The following is a 24,366-nucleotide window of genomic DNA, read 5'->3' on the forward strand; positions in this document are numbered from 1 at the left end:
TCTCATGGACCCACAAGAATGGAAACTAGAACCCAAAATATTCAACCTCTTGAGGAACAAATGGGGGACTCCAGAGGTAGACCTGTTTGTCTCCCCTCAGAACTACCAATTGAACAAATTCTGCACAAGAACTCTCCACAGTCAAGGTTGGAAAGTGGATGCCCTGTCCTTTACCTGGGAAAGCCTCTCGGTTTATGCCTTTTCCCCCCTCTGCATCTCCTCTCGAAGTTCTAGTAAAGATCAAACAGGACAAGCCAATGATAATACTGATTGCACCAGACTGGCCACACCAGCAATGGTACCCCCTCTTGTGCAGTGTTACACTACTACAACCATGGCACCTGCCTCAGACCCCTTCCCCTGCTGTCCCAGCAGGTGGGCCAGATTCTGCACCCTCAGCTTCAAACCCTGAACCTGGCAGCCTGGCTAATTCCTTGAGGTCTCCTCTAGCATCCCTCAGTAAGCAGGTGCTGGATGCCATTCTGGAGGCAAGGAGGTTTAGTACTAGAAAATCCTATGCTGAAAAGTGGAAAAGATACTGTTCCTGGAGCCAGGCTTAGGGGATGGGCACAACGGTGCCCAGCTTACCTCATATTCTAGAGTACTTAACAGAAATGCTCCACAAGGGCCTATCCTTCTCATCAATTAAAATTCATGCCTCTGCCATCTCAGCACATTATAATTCTGAGCCATCCCTCTTCTCTCACCCCTTGCTAAAACAATTCCTGAGAGGGGTCAAAAATTTAAGAACCCCCCCTCCCCCCAGGAGAGCTCCCACTCCAGCCTGGGACCGTAACTTTGTATTGGAAAAACTCACTCTTCCCCCGTTTGAGCCAGCTGCAGCAGCAGAGTTGAAATTCCTTTCTTGGAAAACAGCCTTCCTTCTAGCCATCACTTCAGCAAGAAGAGTGTCTGAATTACAGGCCCTCATGGCAGTGGAACCCTTCATTATCTTCCACGCGGACAGGGTTTCCCTCAGGACTAACCCTTCCTTTATGCCCAAGGTGGTTTCTAGTGTGGCCCTAAGTCAGTCCATTAATTTGCCTACTTTTTTCCCTATTCCACAAAACAAAGGGGAATGAACACTGCACTTTCTGGACATGCACAGACAACTTGGATTGTATTTAGGCAGGACTAAGCCTCTCAGAAAATCTGAACAGCTGCTAGTTGGCTTTGCTGCAGGGGCAGAGGGGAAGTCCATTTCAAAGCAAATCATTTCCAAATGGATAGCCCATTGCATTCATTTCTGCTACAAGCACAATGGAAAACCTACCCCACAGGGGATAAGATCACATTCCACCAGGGCTGCATCTAGCTCTACGGCATTTCTCAGACGAGTCCCTACCATGGACATCCTGGAAGCTGCTACCTGGAGCTCTGTACATACCTTCACCAAGCATTACCACATGCCTATCTTTTCTAAATCCAGAGCTGGATTTGCCACAGCAGTCTTGCAGGGCTTAATAGCTGGCCCTAATGCTCTTTAACTACCTCTTCCCTTCCTTAGCTTTGGTAATCAACCCAAATGTGATGACTGCAACAGTGAAACTTGAAGAACATAGTACAGTTGTGTACACTTACCATAAATGTCGATGTTCGAGTGTATTCACTGTTGCAGTCCTGGTTACCCTCCCTCCAGCCCCCTGACTTCTCTTGGCTGTGCCTTTCCTTCTTGTCTGGTATATTTATTTTTTCTTGTGTATTTGCTTTTTGATGGGGGTTTTCCATACCTTATAATTGCTTCCTGTTGTGGGGGCACCTGACATCTGGGGCAAGAAAAACTGATGTAATGGCGTCGGCTGCATGTTTTATATCCCTGATGACCTGATGTCATGGAAGAAGCGACAGCATCCGACGCAGAAATCCGAAGACTCTGGTATTCAGGCTAGCTGAGGGCTACCTGCAGGCAGATAACTCAAATGTGATGACTGCAACAGTGAATACACTCTAATATCTACATCTATGGTAAGTGTCACACAGCTGTACTTTCCAATAGTAGTAGGAGCAATGGGTCTTACAAAAAAAGAGTTTGGAATCATTTTTAGATATGTTCCCAATTCATGTAACCCTGTATGGATTGCAGGAGTCGTCATTACTGGGCACATTGCGGGTGCTGCGAAGAGCACTTTTGGCTGACATCAAAGAGTGAAACAGTAGTAATTTCATAAACTTTAATCGTAGTTTGACTTAGGAATGGGGTTCAATCCCATCATGGTATTAGAAACCCAAAAGACTCTGAGAAATTAAAAAAGGCAGACTTATCTTCTATGTAGTTGCCTTTTGTCATCACTAGAAAATACAGTTGTTATACTGTATTTGCAAGCCACTGCAACTGATTCGCTATGATTACAACTGTTTGCTGTTGCTACAAATGTACTACATTACTTAACCATCAGACTGCATTTAACCAGTCACTGCTAGTGTTCTAACTATAGTTGTAATTGTATAGTGCTGCTGTTGTTTACTGCATTGTAACTCTTGTGTAACCTAAGCCAGACTTTAAATTGTAATAGCTGAGCCTGACTTCATAGTTGTGCTAATTAAATTGCAAGAAAAGGATGATGGTAAGCTGCCACTCAGGTGATTGGATCTGCCATGTCACTAGAGCTCTCTTGTCCCTTCACGCAAGGTACATGTATGAGTTTGACATTGGGCACATGAGAGAGGACAGCTTGCCCTGGATAATATAAGAGAGGCATGACAGAGCTTTCAGAATATGTCTGAGTTTGGTAATGAAGTTAGTCTTGAGTAGCATCTTACTATCACCAAGAATGTTGCCACAGTACAAACTAAAGATAGTTAACTTCAAATATTGGCTTAGTTGTTGGAAGTGGTTCTAAAGGTGTCCAGTATATATTGGTTTGAGATTAGATGATTGAAAGCCCTTCCTAATTTACTAGTGATGGTCTGCACCTCTTTCCTCATGGCTTTCATATATTGGCCAAAGCTTTCTCCACCCCCCCATTGTGCATTTTGAGGCAAGGTCAGTGAAGCCACCAATATAATCAGACTAAATCAAGACTGTGTAAATGTAGTGCTGCTCAATAATAGTAGTTTGAATAAGAAGTTGCACTGACAGACCTTCCTTAGACTTCTGTGTCTGCAAGCCTACCGCTTGTTCAGTCCCACTTCCAAAATGATCATCTTGGTGGTGGTATATTTGTATCCGTGGGAAACCAAATCACATCAAGAATGATATGGCAAAGACCTTTACTTCTCCATATCATATTTACCATCAAAAAATCCATACCATTTCGTAGCCAACTACCATACCCACTTCATGTCATCAGCAGCCCATGAGGCATACGTAAAAAAAAAACTGGAATCTATCACTATTGAACCAAATACTATTCCCATTGTTTTTCCATTCAATGCATAACTTGCAGTACCACAAGTAAATATGCATAATGGTTCTTAGATGTCCTAAACAGTAGCTCCTTATACCATTCATTCAGTACCCAGTTATGGTCTTACAAATATTTTTCTCTGGCTCTCACCAGTATAACTCCACTGTATTCTACAGGTGTAGTTGCCCCATCACTGGTCAAATGGCAAATCTGTTACAGCTGATTAATGACTTGATGTAATTTATGCACCATTCTCCCTTCAAGCAGCATCACGTCCAGTCTCAGTTTCCATGCTCACCCGAATGCTTGTATTGAGGCATTGATCCCCATGAAACAGAAATAGTGTTAAATTCAGGAGTAAACCTGTGGTAGACTTCTAGCTTAAACTGTACAGTAAAAGGAAAGGTTATTGTCCATAAGAAAAAGCAAAATTATCCTGTCTCAAAAAGTGAATGCAGAAAGATAAACAAAAAAATTGGAAACGATATGAAATCCTCCAAAAAAAATAATGAAATGAAGATTGCCACCTATGTAAAAAAAACGGGCACAAGATCTTCTATAGCTCTTTAAGAAACCTTAGAAGTAACATCCAGTACTGTACTAAGCTAATACATAACAATACTCATCACCAGAGGACATGACTAATGTATTAACTGATAAATTCAGTTTTAACTTTATAGCTTTATCTCCCCCTACATATTATCTTGCTTAACCCCCCCCCCCCCACACACACACACACATACACACAATCACCTCAGAGCAAATCCTGCGGGTACTTACCAAGCTCACTAGCTCCATGGACCTAGACATTGTGCCAGGTTGCTTTCTTGCAAGAAAAAACAAAGCCTTGTAGATGACAAATCAGTGCAAACTGTTTAACTTGACCTGACAAAGGCCTTTGGCTCCATCCCACGTTCTGTCTTTATAGACAAGCCAGTCAAAACTAAATGTAAACTGCTCAGTTAACCTGGGTAGCAAGTTGGATCACTGGTTTCTGTCAGTGTTATTAGTTTAGGGTTCAGGCTTATATAAAAAATGATTGTTATTAGTGACATTCATTCAACCATTGGTCCTTGGGCCACTTGTCTTTGGCATTTACTTCTCAGATGTCAGGGCAGATGTTAAGAGCCTGTGTATGACTACAAACATGGAATGATCTTAAACATCTGTAAATGAGTCATAGATTCTGCACAGTGGTATAATGCATACAAGTAAATAGTGCTACAACCATGGTCATAAGCAAAGTACTAAGAAATGGACTATAATACCATTTGGAAAAGCTGGGCAGCCTTGCATCTTCCATGTAGGTGGCACACCATTGAAAATTGATGCAGTTGTTAGGGATCTTGGCACTTTCATTGTCAATGAACTGTCCATAAACCACCATGTGTCAATTCTTGCTAGGAAATATTTTTATGTAGGTCAAGGGAATTTATCCCTCTCTCCATTGCCTTTGTTTGAACCATAAAAATATCCCTTTCTGTATGTACTTGTCTATATGTGTGACACCCATACACATGCACGCATACATATGGTTCGAGTTGAAAAACGGCAGCATTTCCTTGTAAAGAAAAATCGAAGGTATCTCTTCCATGTGCTATATAGACCACCTTAAAGCACTCACTTTCATCTCCGTTTCTTACAGACTTTTGGGTGGGGGACCTTTGTCTCGTGTGATTCAGACCTATGTGACTTCTTTCACATCTGAAAACCATCATCACCTTAAACACCAACTTGGAAGGACTAAACTTTTGTCGTAGCATGAACAGGACCTGCTAATAGGACAGACTCCCCCCCCCCCCCCAAGAATCCTTTTATGGAAATGAATTCCTTTAAATGTAAAACAAAGTAGCTCCCTGACCCCCTTCAGTCTCAGTAACCCCCCTCCCACCAATCTGGCTACTCTAATCCTCTTTGAAAGGGGAAGGTGTTACGTAGTAGCTACTTCATCTTTTTGGGTAATAATGATGTGAGATATTGAGGTTAGACTACAAAGTTATCTGTCTGATCAACAGCCTATTGTAAACCTATGAGCCAGCAAGTGATCAAGAAATAAAAATAGATTAAAAATATTCCCTTTTAACTCACAGCTAACACACACAACTGTGTAACTTTCCAAAAATAGTGTATCCCTCTCAGTAAACACTTGCCTCGAGTTGGTGGCTGCTTCCACTGGCATTCTAAAGCTAAGGTTGATAATTCTAAGGTGCATGTTAGAGCTTATTTTCCCACTTAATGCAGGTTATCTGTTCTTACATTATCTTTATTCTGGAAGTGGCAGAGTTAAAGATGCTAAGATTTGCACTGGGTGTGACAAGGATGGACAGGATTAGGAATCTGTATATTAGAGGGTCAGCTCAGGTTTGGACGGTTTGGAGATAGAGGGGCGAGATTGCGCTGGTTTGGACGTGCTGAGGAGGGATGCTGGGTATATTTGGAAAAGGATGCTAAGGATGGAGCTGCCAGGTAAGATGAAAAGAGGAAGGCCTAAGATAAGCTTTATGGATGTGGTGAGAGAGGACATGCAGATGGTTGGTGTGACACAGCACTATGCAGAGGACAGGAAGAAATGGAAACATATGATCCGCTGTAGCGACCCCTAACGGGAACAGCCGAAAGAGAAGAAATTATCTTTATTCTCCTGCTAGATTTGCATGCTTTCAGTAAAGATTATCTTTTAGACTTAAGAAGAAAAGGCATTGACCACCCCTAAATAGTGTTCACGATTATATTTAAATCATTAAAGTACTAAGATTGCTGGGGAATCACCCACTTGTTTAACTAGAAACTTCCGTTAGTTTCAGACTTCATTAGTTTTTACTTAATTGTTTGCCAGTATCACTTTAAAAGCTGTGGTAGGTTACCTATGCATTTATACTTTTTCATAACTAACATCCGATTGATTTTTGAACTGGACTTGTTAACTGAGTTTGCAGGAAAGCACAATGGGGGCTAGATCAGTAAAAAGTAATGGTCAAATATAGGCAGTATGACTTTTCTCTCGCTCTCTCTCTTTTTTTTACATATTTTGTGTTTGTAGATGTAGGAGCTAAAACAACAAATAGTTTCTTTATTTACAATTCCCACCTTATTCACATCATGGTTGTAGTGTAGTCGGAGCCCGCCCTGGCCGTCAGTGGAAGCAACACATAGAAGCTAATCATGGGTAGGTTACCAGCCTATCATGGGATGCTGGAGCATACATTCAGACAAATGCACCCTCACCCACACATGATGTAGTATTTTAGGTAATTTGAAGAACTGCCATTTCACCTATGACAGATCTTCAAGATGTTGGAGGCTATCTGAGCTCCAGCTGAAACCAACACAGATACAGTGAGGACATGCAGACTCCACAGAGAAACTAAGCATTGTGAGGTTGCAGCTTTAGTCACAAGACCTTTTCATTCTTTCTTGATCAGAAGGACAAATTGCATCTCTCTCTCCAAACCATTTTCATGGTACATGAAAACAGCTTCTGTTACTATGACTGTTCCCCTGGGATCAGTGCTCTACCCAGTAAACACTTGATTTAAAATGTAGATTACTTGACTCATGACTGTAGAACTGCAGTGCAGACATGTTTTTAATTAAAAATATGTGGCAAACTTTTTATTTTAAATAAAGTGGAATGTGGAAGAAAGGCAGCTGTCACCCTAAGCAGTAGAAGTAGAATCCACACACAGGCATGAAAACAATTTAAAATACACACAAATTGAGTGTGTTCATCATACGCAGACTTCCATCAGACAAGACACTGCCGTTCTTTTACCGCTCCCCATATTACTGTTATGAAATACATTTTGAGATTGTAGTGAAAGTGTTGTGCGCTGTGGTGACCCCTAACCGGGAAAAAGCTGAAAGAAGAAGTGAAGTGTTGTGCTACTGTGTTTTTTAGTGGTACTTCACTGCTAGTTATTTTTGACCACACCTCTTTAACCTGTATTACTGCAGTTCACATGCAGTATAAGCCAACATTCATTACTGGCAAATTCTTCTGTAATATATGGTCACTTGCATTTGATCAAATGCTCATTTATTTAAACGTGTGCAGTATGTGCTGACAATGTTGAATGTACATTTCCTTGAATGGGGAAGATTTGGGGGAAAGTGTGGGTTTTGAGATTGGAGCAGGGAGTGTGTGTGTGTGTGTGTGTGTGTGTGTGTGTAAGAGGGTAGTTTTATAGGAATGCTTACATGAGTGTTGAGGTTAGATTAGGGGTTAAGTTAGGTGATGTCTGTGCATTGTTTTATGTCCGCTATGTCGTGTGTAGTGGTCGTGTTACGAGAAGGGTTTTTCTAAGGTAAGTTGCTGGGTTAAGGTTAGGGACAGGGATTAGGGTTTCCACCTAATAAGGTGGAAAACGTGACTCTCCCACTTTACTAATACATGCTAACCCTAAGTTTGTCCCTGTTCTTAAACCCAGCCATACATAATGCATTAGAAAAACCCTTCCCATAACACTAACACTTTTGCAACAGCATATGGATGGAGTTGTAGGGGTAACAGTACAGCAAAAGAAAGTTGTGTTCCTTTTGAGATCTGTTAGTTTTTGATGTTTTGTGTGGCAGTAGTACTGGTTTTGATCTTTTGTGGTTAAAGCTTTGAGCACTTATTGTAGAACTATACCATATATATATATATATATATATATATATATATATATATATATATATATATATATATATATATATATATATGGGTCTATTTCATAAGATCGACAGACCATTTGATCGACATTCATTTGGTCGACAGCTTATTTGTTCGACAAACAGTATTCAAGGCACTTAACAGGGATTTGCCCCCCTCCCCAGTGTTGTGTGACCCTGGAGTTGATGTATATAGTTGGGGGGGTGGGGGCACAGCCCCCCCACCTATTTCCATTTAAAACATGAAAATACAACAAAGACTACACATTTTAAACGAAAATAGATGGGGGCTTCGCCCCCCACACGCCCCAATGTAGATCTCTGGAGTGTGTGGCTCCAAACTACTGAAATTAAATCTGAAAAACATGTAGATCGAATTCACTTTTGCAGGCAACTAATCTGCAAGACTTTTCTGTAAACTAGCATTTGGTTGACATATCTAAAATGTAAATTGCAAGCAAGCTAACTTGTTCTTAATTAAATTAATTCAGATGTAATCAAATAACATAAACATTTAATAAGGCAAACTTGTCTCCATTGATGCTGCTTGAAGCCAGTTCACAGTTTGAATGTTGTGTTTCACATCTAGTTTATCTAACCAGAACTAATGGGTCCTTCCTTTGGGCTGGCTCTCAGGAGGAGAAGTACTCCCGTAAAAGACTAAATGTCGTCATTCTTCCAACAAGAAGCCTTCTAAGTGTCTGCCTGTAGCATTTATCCACCCCTTCCTTGGATCAGATCTTATTTATGCATCTTGGAAACAGTGTTGTTGCAACCCTTCCATCCCTGGAAAGTTGGTGCAGCATTACAGGATAACATGATTTTTATACTACTTTGATGAAGTCCAGAATCTGTATGTCACCTTTGAACATTATAAATCTAGCAGGACTTGGCAAATCCTACTCTTTACAGAGAAGCAAAGTCTGAGAGTGACTGCTGAATTACCAAATCACTGCTGTGGTAGTTCACATTCCAATGAAGGAAGATCACCTTGCAAGATGCCTCACATCATTTTTCATATTTTTGTTTGGACATCCACATTTCTGCTTCTGATAGTCTCACCCTTTTTAAATTTCTCAAGGTTGGTCTGTACTGATCTAATATCAGGGACTATCCACACTCTGTTGAATTTATCATTCTTTCCTTTTCTTCATATTTATCTGTTTCCATGCTTTCTCTCTCTCTCTTCCCCTTTACAGACCTGCCCAGTGACTTCACTGTCTGTACTCAATTGATCCATTTGTTCTTTTGGGGGTGTGGGGTGAGAACCAGGCATTCCTGGGCAAGGTTAAAAGTACTGTGATGCATTACGTCCTGCCCGGGGGGGGGGGGGGGCTTCTCATCCCATTTACTTCATCCTTTGGTAGGAGTTTGGATGGTGGGACAACCTGTCCTTCCCCCAGTGGTGCACACCCTCTTGTGGCGGCTCTGCTGTTGCCTGCTTGCAGCAGGCGGTGTGCCTCAACTTGCTGCTTCATCTGCTCTTTTGACTTTTGGATCTTACAGGTCCAGCTCCCATATTACCACCCCTCTCACATCTCAGAAACCTCATGTCACCCCCTCCATCCATTGTGACCCATTTGAGGTAGGTCTTCCTTCTGAGACTATCCACACACATGGGTGGACCTGAACCACCATATATAGTTTCTAAAGGAAGAAAGTTGTCAGGTGAGGCGCCATCATACTGCAGCTTGTAGAGCTTTCCTTTAGCCTCCATCTTCAAGCATTTAGATGCAACTAGAGTATGCTAGGCAGACAAGAGGGTACTTGAGAAGATGTCTCCTCAGCTATCCTGCATGTCCCAGCCATGCGATCCTTTTGAGCCCTTGCCACCACAAAGGCTTTTATGAATGATGTACTCATACCAGCATGCCCATCCTCCCCACCAGCTCTGTTCATTTCATAAACTACTAATGGAACTATAACAGCCTGGACTGTAGTTGTAGCTTAAGCACTCTGTGTACGCAGGCATTGGTTGTGATGTCATGTGCTGCTCCATGAGGGCTTACTTAGCCCTTGAGCTTGCCACCAAGTTCTTATCTTGAACCCAGTGTTGTGGGAAATTTCCAAGATGCCAAGTCTCTATGCTTGTAGTTACTAAACCCTTCTAATTGTTTATGTGGCTGCTGGGGTGTTATGAATTAGGGTCTGCATTGGAACTTGCTATGGTCTGTCTGCTTTGGAGAGTAACATGATGTGAAGCATTACTGTATTTGGATGTTCAGCCTAGCTACTGCTAGATATAGAAGGGGGAAACTTCTGGCCTAGCTTGTTATTCCAAGAGTAGTGACTTGATGAAACTGACCAGACTTCGTTCAGTGGGATGGCCCTATATGCATTTCCTGGCCTTTGCTGATGATACTGAATCTGTTCTTGAGATTGCTGCCAACCTGTGTGTGTCACATCATTGCTGCGTATTAGTAGTAGGGGTTTGACTTTGTGCCTTTTCTCCATTTCAGTAGACAACAAGAGGTCTGGGAGAAACACTCCCCTCCCATGCAACTCCTTTGGGGGATCTCCTAGTTGGCAAGCGCAGTCTGTTTTTTATCACTTCTCTGGAGATCTGTAGAGGCCTGCTTGATCTCTGGGAGTGTCCCTTAAGTCCTTTTCTGGTACCTTGCTGGTAGCACTCAGGATAGAGTACTAGTCTCTCTAGGCCTCCCTGTGCTCAGACTGAAGAAGGCCTACTGAGTTCGATGACATACTGTCATTTGACTTCTCTGACCTCAGGCAGTTGCAGGTCCAGTGGAACCAGTCTTCATAGGTGCAAGAATGTACTTTCATGGAGTTGCATCCTGAAGCTAGCCTGCGAAGGGCAGGCCTGTCACGTTCCTGTGCCACTGTTGACAAACAGTTTTCTCATTGTTGGTACCTTGACACTGGACAATAGTGTTCATTCAACCCCATGCATATCCTTGAAAGAACACTACCAGTTCTGAACTTAGAATGGGGCCTCCCCCATATGCTCTTCCTAGGGATCCAAGTACCTGGGGTCTGTTATCTCTGATCTATCTTTTCACCATTTGCAGCCACTTGAAAGGTTTTAATTTCCATTGTTTTACATACTTCCTGATATTTATTCACTGCATAAGGCCTGAAGAGTTGGGCATAAGATGTGCACTCACCATGTCTGTTGATCTGTGAGGAGGCATTCTGCTATGGTAGTTTTTCCCTTTCACTATCCTGTGTGATTGGATGCCCTGTGCATTTTGTCATTGTAGATTGAGTTTCCTGATGGTTATCAAGTATTTAGCAGTTTTATAATATGCTTGTGTAGTGCATTGCATATTTTTATTGTCTTGCAGGTTGCGCTCATTCAGTGGCTGGACAAGAGGAGTATGTGAACTGTACACGGTGTCTTAAAGTGACACGATGCCATGGCCTGTGTGAGCAGAAGGCACACATGCCTTTCAGTGTAGGGATTAGAAAGAGAAATGTACCCAATTCAGGATGTAATCTTAACAGTTATTCACTGTGCAATCTATTGCAGTCACCTTTACTAGAAGTGAAGAGAAGGATTGTGCTAGTGCAGAGCAGCTAGATGCCGAAGGTTGGGTCCATGCACGTGTTCTTAATAGTGTCTTAAAGACAGCACTGTTCTGCATAGAGACACACTATACTAATATCCTCCAGATCTACAAAAGGCATGTAGATTTTTTCAGCTTGAAAATAGCCAAATAAAAATGAGAAGGGAAAAGGCTAAATTTACAGTCAGCAGATATCCAGACTACTTCATGAAGCTGAAAATGAAATCTAAACAGACAGCTTCCTCTTCTGTAAGTAAATTAATGTTGTAAACATAAAAACCTGTTACATCAGTGTTTTGCATAATGCTGACATACAAGCAGGGTCTTAGAAATATATATATATATTTTAATCACTGGTATTGCTGTTTTCTTTCTCAACCTTTAAGTGAATACAAACGCACCTTCCTTTTTCTTCTACAGTTTACTGAATTTGAAATAGCCGCAACTTTTACTGATATTCATGAGTGTAATGTTTCTGAATACTGGGTAAGATGGGCATCATTGTTAATGTAATAAAATATGTAACTTAAAATTACAGTGCTTTTCACTGCCAGCTACTTCAAAGATGTGCATTTTGTTTGCCAGGTAACAGAAGTAAATGTTGACTTTTTTGCTTGGGTTTTGTCTTTGTATCCAGATGTTGCACACACATTAAATGTTGCATGCTCCCCCTCCCCACAGACACACACCACCTTATACGGATGTGTTTTTCTTTAGTCTACTAGTTGAAAAGGGATTTTCAGGCTAATTCAGTGGGCTGATCCGGTTAGAGCTCACCTGTTGCCATAACAAGAAGATAAGCAACCGGTAAGGGAGACGAGTCCTTGAGAATCAGAGTAATAAGAGGGTTTACCCTTTGCATAGTCTGTCTTTCAGGGGTAGACTAAAACAAGGTGACACAAAGATGCTTCTGCTGCTCTTTACTACTGTAGTAAACCAGTGGGAGTATAGAGAAAGTGAAATGGATTTATACAGATTGATTTGAGCATACCGATGCATAGCAGACATGTTGCGAAAGGCAGCAGTATTCATGGAAACAGTAACGTTAGATGTAATTTAAGAAAGACAGTAACACCTTTAAAGCATTCCTGGTAAAGGAATGCTGTAATCCTTAATGTACTGAACATAAATGCATGAGTCAGCAGCAGGGATTACAGTCCCCCCCCCCCCCATGAAGAAGCATTCTGATTTCTACCCTTCGAGTCTGTCAAAACACTCCACACTAAACTGTAATGCTAGCCCTTCCAGTCTCTGAAGAAACACTTATCCATCTTTTTTTTTGTATGTGATATATCCTCACTACCCTCCCAGTCTGTCTGAGTCCACATTAGCTGACTCAATAACTTGCAGCCCCCCCCCCCCCCCAGGCAAAAACATTCTGGTTTCTACCCTTAGTCTGCAAAACACTCCACACTAAATTATAATTCTAGCCCTTCCAGTCTCTAAAGAAACATTTACCAATCCGTTTTTTTTCTTGTGTGTGATGTATAATTGTAAAGGGCTGTAGTACGGTGCAATATCTAAATGGCTAGCATCTGACCGGCACCTTGTAACGAATATTTTCTTTCTGTAGCCTGCTCTACTTTGGCAGCACTAGTTAGTTACAACTTTGCAGGACTTAGAATCTGGTGCTGTTAAGCACTGATTGTTTTTCTGCTGCTCGGGCTAAACATCCAGGGTTCGGCCAGCTCCATTCCTCCCTCACTATGCTTGGGCTCCACTTCGCTTCCCTACTCTACCACCATTCCCACCCACCCCCACATCAGTTACATTTATACAACCAGATACCACACCCCTCTTCCCTGACAACCAGTTAAGAGACCAGCTGCGAATACCACCTACACCTGTACATGACTCCACCCACATAGGTAACATACAATACCTACACTTACCTCAGACTCCAATATCTTCTGCCACTGGCTAAATTATCACATACATCCCACTTAGTTTTTCTCAACACTAAATTAGACATTATGCCATACAAAATAAACCTCAGCATCCTCTTATTCTCCTCCACAGTCATTCTTCACTTTCTCACCTACTTCACTTTCTCCCCCCCCCCTTAACTCTCCCTGCCCTGTTTCTGCCACTTTATCCTCGCAACCCCATACTAATAACAAAAGCTTCTCCAACATCTTCACCATCTCTAACCTCTAACTTACAAACCCATCTCCTAACTAAACCTAGGTACTTCACCATCAACACCAAACCAAAAATTGCTTATGTTATGCTTAATAACCCCCCCCCTTTCCAGCCTTTCACTGCTCTAAACAAACATATTCAGGTCCTTGCCGTATGTGGGGACATTCATCCCAACCTTGGTCCAACCAACTCCCCAGCCCACACCCAAAGCTCCTATTCCCAAAACGTATTCATAATAGCAGCTAACATAACAGCTTGCCGTATGTGGGGACATTCATCCCAACCTTGGTCCAACCAACTCCCCAGCCCACACCCAAAGCTCCTATTCCCAAAACGTATTCATAATAGCAGCTAACATAACAGCAGCTAACGTTCATAGTATTTGTAATAAAATCACTGAATTCCAAGCCTGGCTTTCTCTCTACACCCCAGATATTGTTGCACTTAACTGAAACATGGGTGAAACCAGATATCTGATACTGAAATAACCCCCCCCCCCCCAGGGTACAACATGCTTGGAAATGACTGCACAAAAAAGGTGATGGCATTGCACTAATCTATTGTGACTGTGTAACTATTACACAATTTTACAAACCTCTTCTAACATTCGGTAGAATGTAGAACTATTACCAGCAACACTCCATATCAACAAAAGAAAACTAATTTGTATTGCAGCATTATACATTCCCCCAGGTCAAAATATACCCATTTTAGAAGATTTTCTCTCCTGGGCAACCCAAAATATCTCAAGTGAAACCATTATTTTGGGTGATACTAACATAAACTGGCAAACGTTTATCTCTAACTACCCCTCAAATAGTATAAACCTGTATAGGTGTACCCAACTCATCACAGATCCCATACATATATAGTAAATAAACAAAATTAATCCGCCCTTGATTGGATTCTTGTCTCACACCCCCATAAATACACTTGCACAGGAACCCTCCCAAGCATCTCTAGTGACTATATCTGAGGATCATGCTGCTCAATTCTAGAAGTCTAAATCTGTAGAACCAGATAATAGAGCAATACAGCACACAGGTTCCACAAAATCTTAAGTCTAAGTCTCAAGATGCACTCACTCAAAGCTCTCCTCAAAATGGAGAATGTCGACATCTGTGCTGTAACGGAGACCTGGTTTAAAGAGGCAGAAAGCAACCCTGCACTCCCATGATACAACTCATTCCATACCTTTTGGCCTCAGAATGCGTCTGGAAGCTCCAAAGGCGGTTGTGTCTCCATATTCTTAAAGGATACGCACACCTTTAGACTGGTAGCCCAGCATAATGCATCCAAGATACTTCATGTACAACTAACACTGGGTAAGATGGTGATGCAAGTTCTAGCCTGCTACAGAACCCCAAGCATGTCCCTAGACTCGCACGCCAACTTCCCAAGCACCCTGGAATCTATCAAGGTCCAACCTAATACACTCCTACTGGGTGACTTCAACTACCCTGCCATCAACTGGGAAAGCTATTCAAGTACCAATGTACAGGTCCAATGCTTTCTGGAATTTATCAATTCCAATACCCTGGACCAGCTCATTCTGACCCCCACTAGAGGGAAGCAACATCCTTGACTTGGTTATCACCAGCATGGGAGACTGTTGCTCCACACCTGTAGCCAGTTCCTCCCTGGTTAAATCTGACCACAAACTGAGCACCGTGGAAATCTCCATCTCACCTATATCCCCTGCTAAGATAACCACCCCGGAAAATGTCTCTAAAGCTGACTCTGGTCTCCTAAACGCAGAGGTGGCTAACTTCTCAGCACCCATGCCAGTGGAAAATAGCTGCATGACTGCCGAATCATACGCCAATGCACTATACGAGCATGTACACAAATGCATGGACCTTGCCATACTAAGTAGAACTAAGACGCTCTCCTCAAAAAAGGAAGCCAATCTGGTGGTCCCCAGCCATTAATAAACTCTATAAAAGAGGGAAGAAACTGTTGCAGAAAAAAATTAAGTCACAAGACTGGAAAACCACCCTTATCAGTCTCAGCAAAAAGCTGAGATCCCTTATCAAATCCTGTAAAGCCAGCTGTGAAGGCAGAATTGTGGCTGACACAGAAAACAACCACAAAGCCTTCCATAGCTTTATCAAAAACCTCAAAGGCAACACCCAGATTTGCTCTGAGTTATTGCACAATGGCACCTCCTATACTGAGCCAACATAGATTCAATGCCAACTTTACCCCTGTCCACCCCCCCCCCCCCAAGGGCCCTATCACAATATCAGATGAAAGTCTGGTGCCCACAATTTCTGCGGCACAAGTAAAAGCTGCATTGTCCAAAGTCAAGAATACATCAATGGGACCTAATAATATCCCTGGCTGCATCCTACATGAGCTACAAAACGAACTGGCACCATATCTGTGTGCCCTGTTTAATCATAGCCTTACCTCAGGCTATGTCCTTAATGAATGGCATACTGCTACAGATGTTCTTTGTGTTTCACTGTTGCAGTCATTACATTTGGGTAATCTGCTGGCAGGTTGCCCTCAGTCGGCCTGATTAACAAGGTCTTGGGTCCTGCGTCGGTTGCTGTCCCTTCTTCCATGACGTCAGGTCGTCAGGGGTATAAAACATGCAGCCGACACCATTACATCAGTCTTTCTTGCTGCGCGGTGCCCGAAGCAGAAGCAGTTCACAAGTGCCGGTCGGCCGACTCCTGAAATTTTCGTTTTCGACATTCAGATCCGAAGTCTTAAACTAAAAAGCTAAGTACCCCGTTGGGGAAACTTTTTCTTGCTCCTTGGCTATGTCCCTAATGAATGGCATACTGCTACAGTTATCCCAGTCCATAAAGGGGGAGCAACTACAGACCCTGGGAACTATCGCCCCATTAGTCTGACAAGCCTGGTATGCAAAGCTGTGGAGCACATCATCATGGACCTGCTTAAAGATTTAGGCAATCTCCAAACTCTTGACCCCACACAGTTTGGCTTTGTCAAGGGGAGATCTGCCTGCTGAACCTGGTAGACTTCTTCGAGGCAGTCACCAAGGCTGTCGAGGGTAAGGCAGTGCATACAGCCTACCTCGACCTGGCCAAGCCCTTTGATACCATTCCCCACTCAGGTATCATTGATAAACTCACCAAACTAGGCATCAATCCTTACATCACTAGGTGGGTTGCAAATTGGCTCACAGGCAGGACCCACAGAGTGAAAGTTGCAGATTCCAAATCAGACTGTCTATCAGTCACGAGTGGAGTCCCACAGGGCTTGGTCCTGGGACCTCTCCTGTTTGGCATCTACTTCTCAGAAGTTCAGGCCAACACAGGTGGACTTTGGCTTACCAAGTTTGCTGATGACTGCAAACTAGGAGTCATTATCAACTCCCCAAATGATGCAGACATCCTACAAAATGGCCTCTCTGAGACCACTGACTGGTTTAGGAACCATGGCCTGAAGCTTAGTGCCAAAAAATGCATTATCCCCTTAAAATTCAGTTTGCACGAATTACCACATTGATGGGAGCCCACTGAACACTGAAGGGGCCATAAGAGATCTGGCCACCCAGGTAGCCACCTCACCTTCGACCACTAAATTGCCACTGTGGTCAGAAAGTCCTACGTGGCACATCTTATAACCAAAGGTTTCACATCTAGGAAGAAAGAGGTGGTCATCTCTCTGTACTCATCCCTCATTAGACCAATCATCGAATATAATGTCCCGTTTGGCATGTACCTGACCAAACACCTACAACAGCTGGGGAGGCCACAAAAGTACCTCACAAAAAGAATCTTAGGCCTTAAACACGTCCTACATGGACAGACTCAAGAAACCTCAGCTGTTCTCAGTCTCTTATTGTCTACTTAGAGGTGATCTCTGCTTGACTTACAAAGCCATGTCCAACCCAGCCCTACTTGAAATGCTACACCTAAAGAAATTCCAACCCCCCTGTGCCACACGCTCCAGCGATCTCATTACCACAATTAACAGAACATGCTGGAGGGACAGGTTCATCTCCCAAATACTGCACATACTTTGGAATAAGCTTCCCATTTATGTCAAGCAGAGCACCTCACTGGCCCTCTTCAAGCGAAGTCTTGACGAGTGGATGGGTAACAGAAAGTTCAATCCAGGGATCATTCCATTTGCACTACTGGATACGGGCTCTGTGAACTAACATTAGGTGGCACGGTGCCTGGGCAATTTTTGGGGGGCTAGGCTTGTAAACGCTCCAGGGCCATTAGCCTAGTACACACCTATGAACCTATGTAAACAAACAGTAAAAGTCCATCTGTACAAAAGTTCTAGATATCTTAACCATTTTAGTCAAAAGGTATTTATAGACATTTTAAAGGCCCAGAACTGGTACCAAACTAAAATACTTCCACTAGACGAAGCAGTAGAGTACTTCAATAATGTCTTTCTTAATACTCTCAACAGTCTTGTCCCTATGCGAACAAATGTATTCAGCATATATCCATGCCCCCTGACTTATGAAAAATACTAAACAGACTCTCATTACTAAGGGCAGGACATGGAATGAATGAACTACCCTCTTCCACTACTCATATATTTCAAAACTACACTAAAATCCCATTACCTCAATAATCAAGCATGTTCTTGTAACAACTCGCACAAACCACCTTAAATAGGTCACTGTCTCTGTCACTAGTCTCCATCAAATAATGTCCTTTAACTCATACACTTTTGTTTTTGGTCCCTAAATGTTTCTTTTACTATACCTCTAGAGCCTATTATTCTACATGCTACTCTTGCAGCAGCTTTATGGACCAAAAAAAAAAAGAGAGAGAAAGATGTGAATGTTGTTTATACATGCCTGTACAAAGCTGCTTATAGTTTCCATACTATAACTGCCTTCAATTTCTGTAAATGCTTACTGAGATGTATGATGTTTACTTGAACTGGTAACTGATGACTGATGTAAAATTGTAACTGCAAGTGATGTTCCTTATACTCTGTATATAACTGCTCATATGATATGATGTTTGTAACCTTTCTTGGAGCTTTTCTCCCCGGGCCTCCACTGAAAATGGGTTTTTGACCCCATGGACTTTCCCAGTTACCAAATGTCAATAAATAAATAATTTTCATGAGTTTGATATAATCCTATAGCTTATGAATTAAAAGACCTTTTGAGTATTGCCACTGGCATGAAGATAGGATGTCTGACTTGTGCTGCTGTTAATAAGCTTGATTAGCAGATTTAGAGCTGGAGGGCTTGGCTGAAAAGAGGGAGGAGTAAACAAAATATTAGTCTTATTTTCTCTTTGTGGTGTCAGAGAATAAAAATGACAGATGTTGTGGCAGAGCACCCTGTTGGTGACAGGAAGAGATTTTAATAGAACTTTATAAGGGAGAGTGCAGCAAGCCATCTTGTAATATAAAGCTCCTCTCAAAAACTTCATGCTTTTAGGCTTTTTCATGTTATATAGCCTTTGGAGGTTGATGTGCAAAGGTAGGCAAATTTACAAATCTCCAGCCTACGTGCTAGGATGGTACTTGGTATTAGGTGCATTTTTTGGTTTTCAACGTACAGGTTAGTTTTAAGGTGAGCAGACAGCAGAAGTCTGTAATTGGAAATGCAGACACTGAGCTGTATATATAAATTCTTCTCTTTGCTTTCTGTTTCTGCTTTGATTTCAGTAAAGTTCATTTCTTAATTTGTAGACTTATGATATTTCTCTTTAATATGTACACTTCTGCTTCTGGCCCTTCTGCATTGCCATTTCTGCTTGTATGTGGAAGATGCATGCTGCTGTCATTTTCAGTGCATTCCTTTGTGCTTTTTTGTGCTATTACAAGAATATTCTTAAACTTATATCAGCTCTGTTGTAAATGTGTGTCTTCTCTGAGGCGTTTCCACCTGCATGTCTTCTCCCTGCTTCACTGAATTCACACTTCTATTTTCCTTCATTAGCAGTATGTGCCTGCTTCTATTTTAATAACCCCATATTCTTTGCATCCCTCAGTCTTTGCCTCTTTCTGAAATACCAAGAGATCTGGCAAGCTTATCCAAGATATTTTCTTCCTCACAATTGCTTTCCTCCTTATTCTTCCACATCTTCATGATTGCATTGTTTGCATCTTGCTCTCTTATGTGTGAACTCGTAAGTCCTAGCTAGTCCTTTGCCTGATGTTAAACATCTCTGCAGTTTTTTATTTTTTGTGTCTTGGACTTCAGGACTTTGTGTATTTCATACTTCACATTTTTCTTTGGTTCATGTTAACTCACTATTTAAAGATGCGGATTGAAGATTGTGGAAATAGTGCATATTCCACATAGGAGCGTAAATCTCATTATGTAAAGCTATTTTATGAACATTAATTATCTGATTACGGACCATTTGTTAAATTGCTCAGTCAGAATTGATTTTGACTACATTTGTATGTAGGTAGTAAATCCATACTCCCTTCTCTTGTAAGGAGGCAGTGTTTCTTGCTCCATGTACTTGCTTAACTTTGAGGCTGCCAAAATTTGGAAAGGAATTAAATAATTTATTTGATCTTGTCTAGTGTCATGTGAGCTGATTGTTTGACTTGTTCATACCCATTGTGTAGTTGATAGCTGAGGTATGTGCTGAAAGGAGGGTTTGGATGGGATATGGTCCATAATGAGAAGAGGGTTTGGACTAAGTTTTGATTTGAGCCTTTCTTTGTATGTTCAACTCACCAAACATATCTGAGTTACAAGGCCTTTCTGTTATCCAGCCATATCTAATCTTTCATAAAGACAGGGTTTCTGTCGGAAGCAAGTCATCCTTCATTCCCCAAGTGGTTTTTGAATCTAACCTAAATCCGAACAAATTATCTTTCTCTGTTTTTCCTAATTGTGCCAACAAGGAAGAGTATAATGTTCACACCCTAGATGTTCACATGCACTTGAGATTGTTTGCATTACACGAACCCCTTTAGGAAGGGGTTACACGTGTCGTTTGCAATTGGTAGATTGGGAAAGGTAGTACCCAAGGTAATACTGTCTAGGTGGCTGTCTGTATCATCTCTATTGAAGCCATTCACAATAAACCGTTCTCATGCAAACCAAAAGTTCATTGAAAAAGTTAACTGGTTTCATCTACAACCTTTTTTAGAGTTGTTTGTTTGCGCGGTCAGTTTGGTCCACAGTGCATACTTTTAGATCATTATAAATTGGGTTTGATATAGGTTCATAGGTTCATACTAGGCTATCTGCCCAAGGGCATTTATAAGCCTAGCCCATAGTTATTTGGCTTTTGCCACCCCTTTAGTTTGAATAAAACTATGCCTATTATTTTGCTGTGCCTCTGTCAAGCAGTGACACTGAAGTAATCCCTGGGGTATATCTGCGATCTCCCATCCATTGGTCAAGATTCCTCTTGAACAAGGCCAGCGAGGTGCTCTGCCTCACATGTACCGGGATTTTGTTGCACAGCATAGGGAGTCTCTGGGTGATGAATCTGTCCCTCCAGCACGTTCTATTAATAACCGTGTCAAGGTTTAAGTCTCCGGCCTTGTGGTTCTGAGGGATCTAGATTTTTGAGGTGAAGCATATTCATCAAATCTGGGTTTGACATGGCCTTATATGTCAGGCACAGGTCACCTCTGAGCAAGCGGTATGAGACTGAATAGAGCTGGAGTTCTTTCAGTCGGGCAGCATAAGACATATTTTTGAGACCCTTTATCCTTTTGGTGAGGAACTTTTGGGGCCTTTCCAGCTGCTGCAGTTGTCGGGTCAGATACATTCCGAATGGGGCATTGTACTCGATCATAGGTCTGAGTGATGAGTACAGGGGGACGATGACCTCCCTTGATCTAGATGTGAATCCCTTCATGATCAGGTGGGCAATGTAGAAGGTTTTCCTAACTACTTTAGCAACATGAGTGTCAAACGAAAGGCTACTGTCAACCTGGGTCCCCAGATCCCTGATGACTTCTTCTGTGCTCAGTGGATTGCCACCTATATGGTAGCTAGGGGTAACCTTGTTTTTCCCGAAGGGTATGACTATGCATTTCTTGGCATTTAACTTTAGGCCATGGCTCTGGCACCAGTTATCCGTTTCTGTGAGGCCCTTCTGAAGGATATCTGTCTCAGATGTGTTTTCGACTATGGCGCCCAGTTTGCAGTCATCTGCAAACTTTGTCAGCCATAACCCTCCTGCGTTTGCTTGTACTTCAGAAAAGTAGATGCCGAACAAGAGTGGACCCAGGACTGAGCCCTGTGGGACACCACTTGTGACAGGCTTTGAGTCTGACATGGCTCCAGCAACTCTGACCCTGTGGGTTCTGTCACTTAGCCAGTTTGCAACCCATCTTGTGATGTATGGGTTTACATTCAAGCTGATGAGTTTTTCGATGATACCTGAGTGGGGTATTGTGTCGAAGGCCTTTGCCAGGTCAAGGTAGGCTGTATGGACTGCCTTTCCCTCATCAATGGCCTTGGTGACTGTCTCGAAAAAGTCAACCAACTTTAAAAGGCATGATCTGCCTTTGACAAAGCCAAACTGGGTTGGATCCAAAGTCTGCAAGTTCCCTATGTCTTTAGAGTTCCATTATGATCCTCTCCATGGCTTTGCAGATAAGGCTTGTCAAGCTAATGGGACGGTAATTTCCTGGGTCGGTGGAGGCACCGCCTTTGTGAAGTGGGACCACAGTCGCCGTGCGCCACTCCTTGGGTACGTATCCTGAGGTGAGGCTAAGATTAAACAGCTGTCCTAACTGCGGGTTTAATTCCTCATTGAGTTCGTGGAGCACACAGCCGGGGACACCATCCGGTCCCATGGATGCTGTGTTTTTTGCTTTGGAGAGAGCAGTTCTCACCTGGGCATTGGAGATGTTTGGGGGGCTACAATCCTCTGGTATAGATATCTCTCCTTTTGGGGGAGTTTGCACTGAACCTGTCAGCCAGTATGTTGGCAATGTGTGTAGGTTCAGTAATCTTCACATCATTTTGAACTAATTCTGAGCATATCTGGGAGTTTCCTCCTAGGTTTCTAACATAGCTAAAGAAAGCCTTATGATTGTCTTTTGAGTCCTTGGCGATTTTTCTCTCAAAATTTGCCTTGGATGATTTTGAGAGCTCTTAGTTTTTTACTTATAATGATCAAAGGTGTCTTACCTTTCAAGGATTTTGCTCTATCTTGTAGTAGCTTCCTCCTTTTGTTGTAGAGCTTGTTTATGGCTGGGGTCCACCAGACTGGACGCTTGCCTTTGGTACAAAGAGTCTTAGTTTTGTTTGGGATTGCCTGATCCATGCAGTCCTGTAGGTGCTGGTAGAAGGCATTTGTAAGTGATTCAGCGGTTTGAGTAATGTTTACCACTGGCTCAGGGGCCTTAAAGGAGACCACACTAGTTTTTAGAAGTGTGAAGTCGGCTTTTGAGAAGTTTTTCACTGTGGTCTTTTTATTTCAGGTGGGGGTGGGATGAGGACCTCCAGCGAGATTAGTTTATGATCTGATCTCACCAGTGAGGGGTATACTTCCGGTGTTGAACATTGTGATCCCATGTTCGTGATGATGAGATCAAGTATGTTTTCTCCTCTTGTGGGGATGGTGACTAGTTGTTCCATGGCATTTGAGTTTATGAACTCCAGGAACCTTTGGGCTAGAGTGTTTGGGCTTGAGTAGTGTTCCCAGTCTATATTAGGGTAGTTGAAGTCACCTATATGGACTTAGGGCTTTGTTTGCAACCTCTGGTCTCAGAGTTCTCTTATGATGCCAGTCAAGTGTTTCAGTAGCTGGGGATTCTGACCCATCAGTCATGTCAGACAGAGTGAATACAATATGGTAGTTGTGTACCTGGTGTAATGCTGGATTCTTTCATTCCTGTCTATCCGACATGACATCCCTTCCACTGTTCCCCTTCCATGAATCTGAAGGATTCTGAAGTTTTGTTCCTTGCAGCATTTTCTAGGCAGGATATTCAGTTTGATGGAAGCTAGCTTATTTGGGACAGGTCCGTTATGGTTGGGGAAAAAGTTGGAGGAGCTTGAGGGGTGAAGCATTAGCTTTGCCGGCTCAGATCTGACAAGCAGCTCTAAGAACCATCTGTCACATTGAACAAACATGAGTGAAAGGATGCAGTATTACGTTTAAGTACAGAACTAACCATCTGAAGTAGTTCACTTCATTTGATCAGCAACATGTGGGTTTCGGATCCAACACGGATCCGAGCCGGCAGCATACCAAGCTAAAAGATCCGAGCTCCAAGCTCCTTCCCCTTACCCATACTACACTGCAAACTCCTTCCAATCCTCAGATCTCGTTTGCCGTGGCATTGCCAAGCTTGGGATTCTTAGAGCTCCAGGCAAGTGTAGCAATGTTTTACTTGAAACTTCTCTTTTAGTCTACTTTTTTTTGTGTGTGCATGTATTTTTAGTACCTTTCTTTGGGTGTTCTTTCTCCCTAGCCTTTATTTTCCCCTTCACCTTTGGTAGTTATTCATCACTTAGTAGGCCCCCTTTTTTTCCCTCTTTCAGGTGCTCGTGTGTGGCTCTGTGTGTGTCTCTAGTATGGCTGAAAGTCATAAAGTGACTTTTTCCAAGTGCTCTGAGTGTGGCCATAAGCTGTCGCCAGCGGATGGTCACACTCAGTGCGTGATTTGCTTGGGGGTTTCGCACCATTCTTCGGGCTGCCAGATTTGTGTGGCCTTCAACCCCCGAGCCTTAAGGGATAGGAAGAACAAGCTGATTCTGGCAGTTCTTCTACCCGCGGAATCAGCTTCTTCTCTTTCTCTCTCTCTCT

The 24,366-nt window shown here is 42.5% G+C and overlaps 1 protein-coding gene across 1 annotated transcript in view; it reads left to right on the forward strand.

Moving 5' to 3' along the window:
• IQGAP1 (IQ motif containing GTPase activating protein 1) overlaps positions 1-24,366 on the forward strand; it is a 1,927,315-nt gene that overhangs the window by 424,285 nt on the left and 1,478,664 nt on the right. The window contains exon 7 of the mRNA XM_044076373.1: positions 11,303-11,449. Coding sequence (XP_043932308.1) covers positions 11,303-11,449 — 147 coding nt within the window. The remainder of the gene's footprint in view (positions 1-11,302; positions 11,450-24,366) is intronic.

This window comes from Protopterus annectens, chromosome 7.part0 (genome assembly GCF_019279795.1).
Source record: "Protopterus annectens isolate FY-2018-M chromosome 7.part0, PAN1.0, whole genome shotgun sequence".
NCBI lineage: Eukaryota > Metazoa > Chordata > Ceratodontiformes > Protopteridae > Protopterus > Protopterus annectens.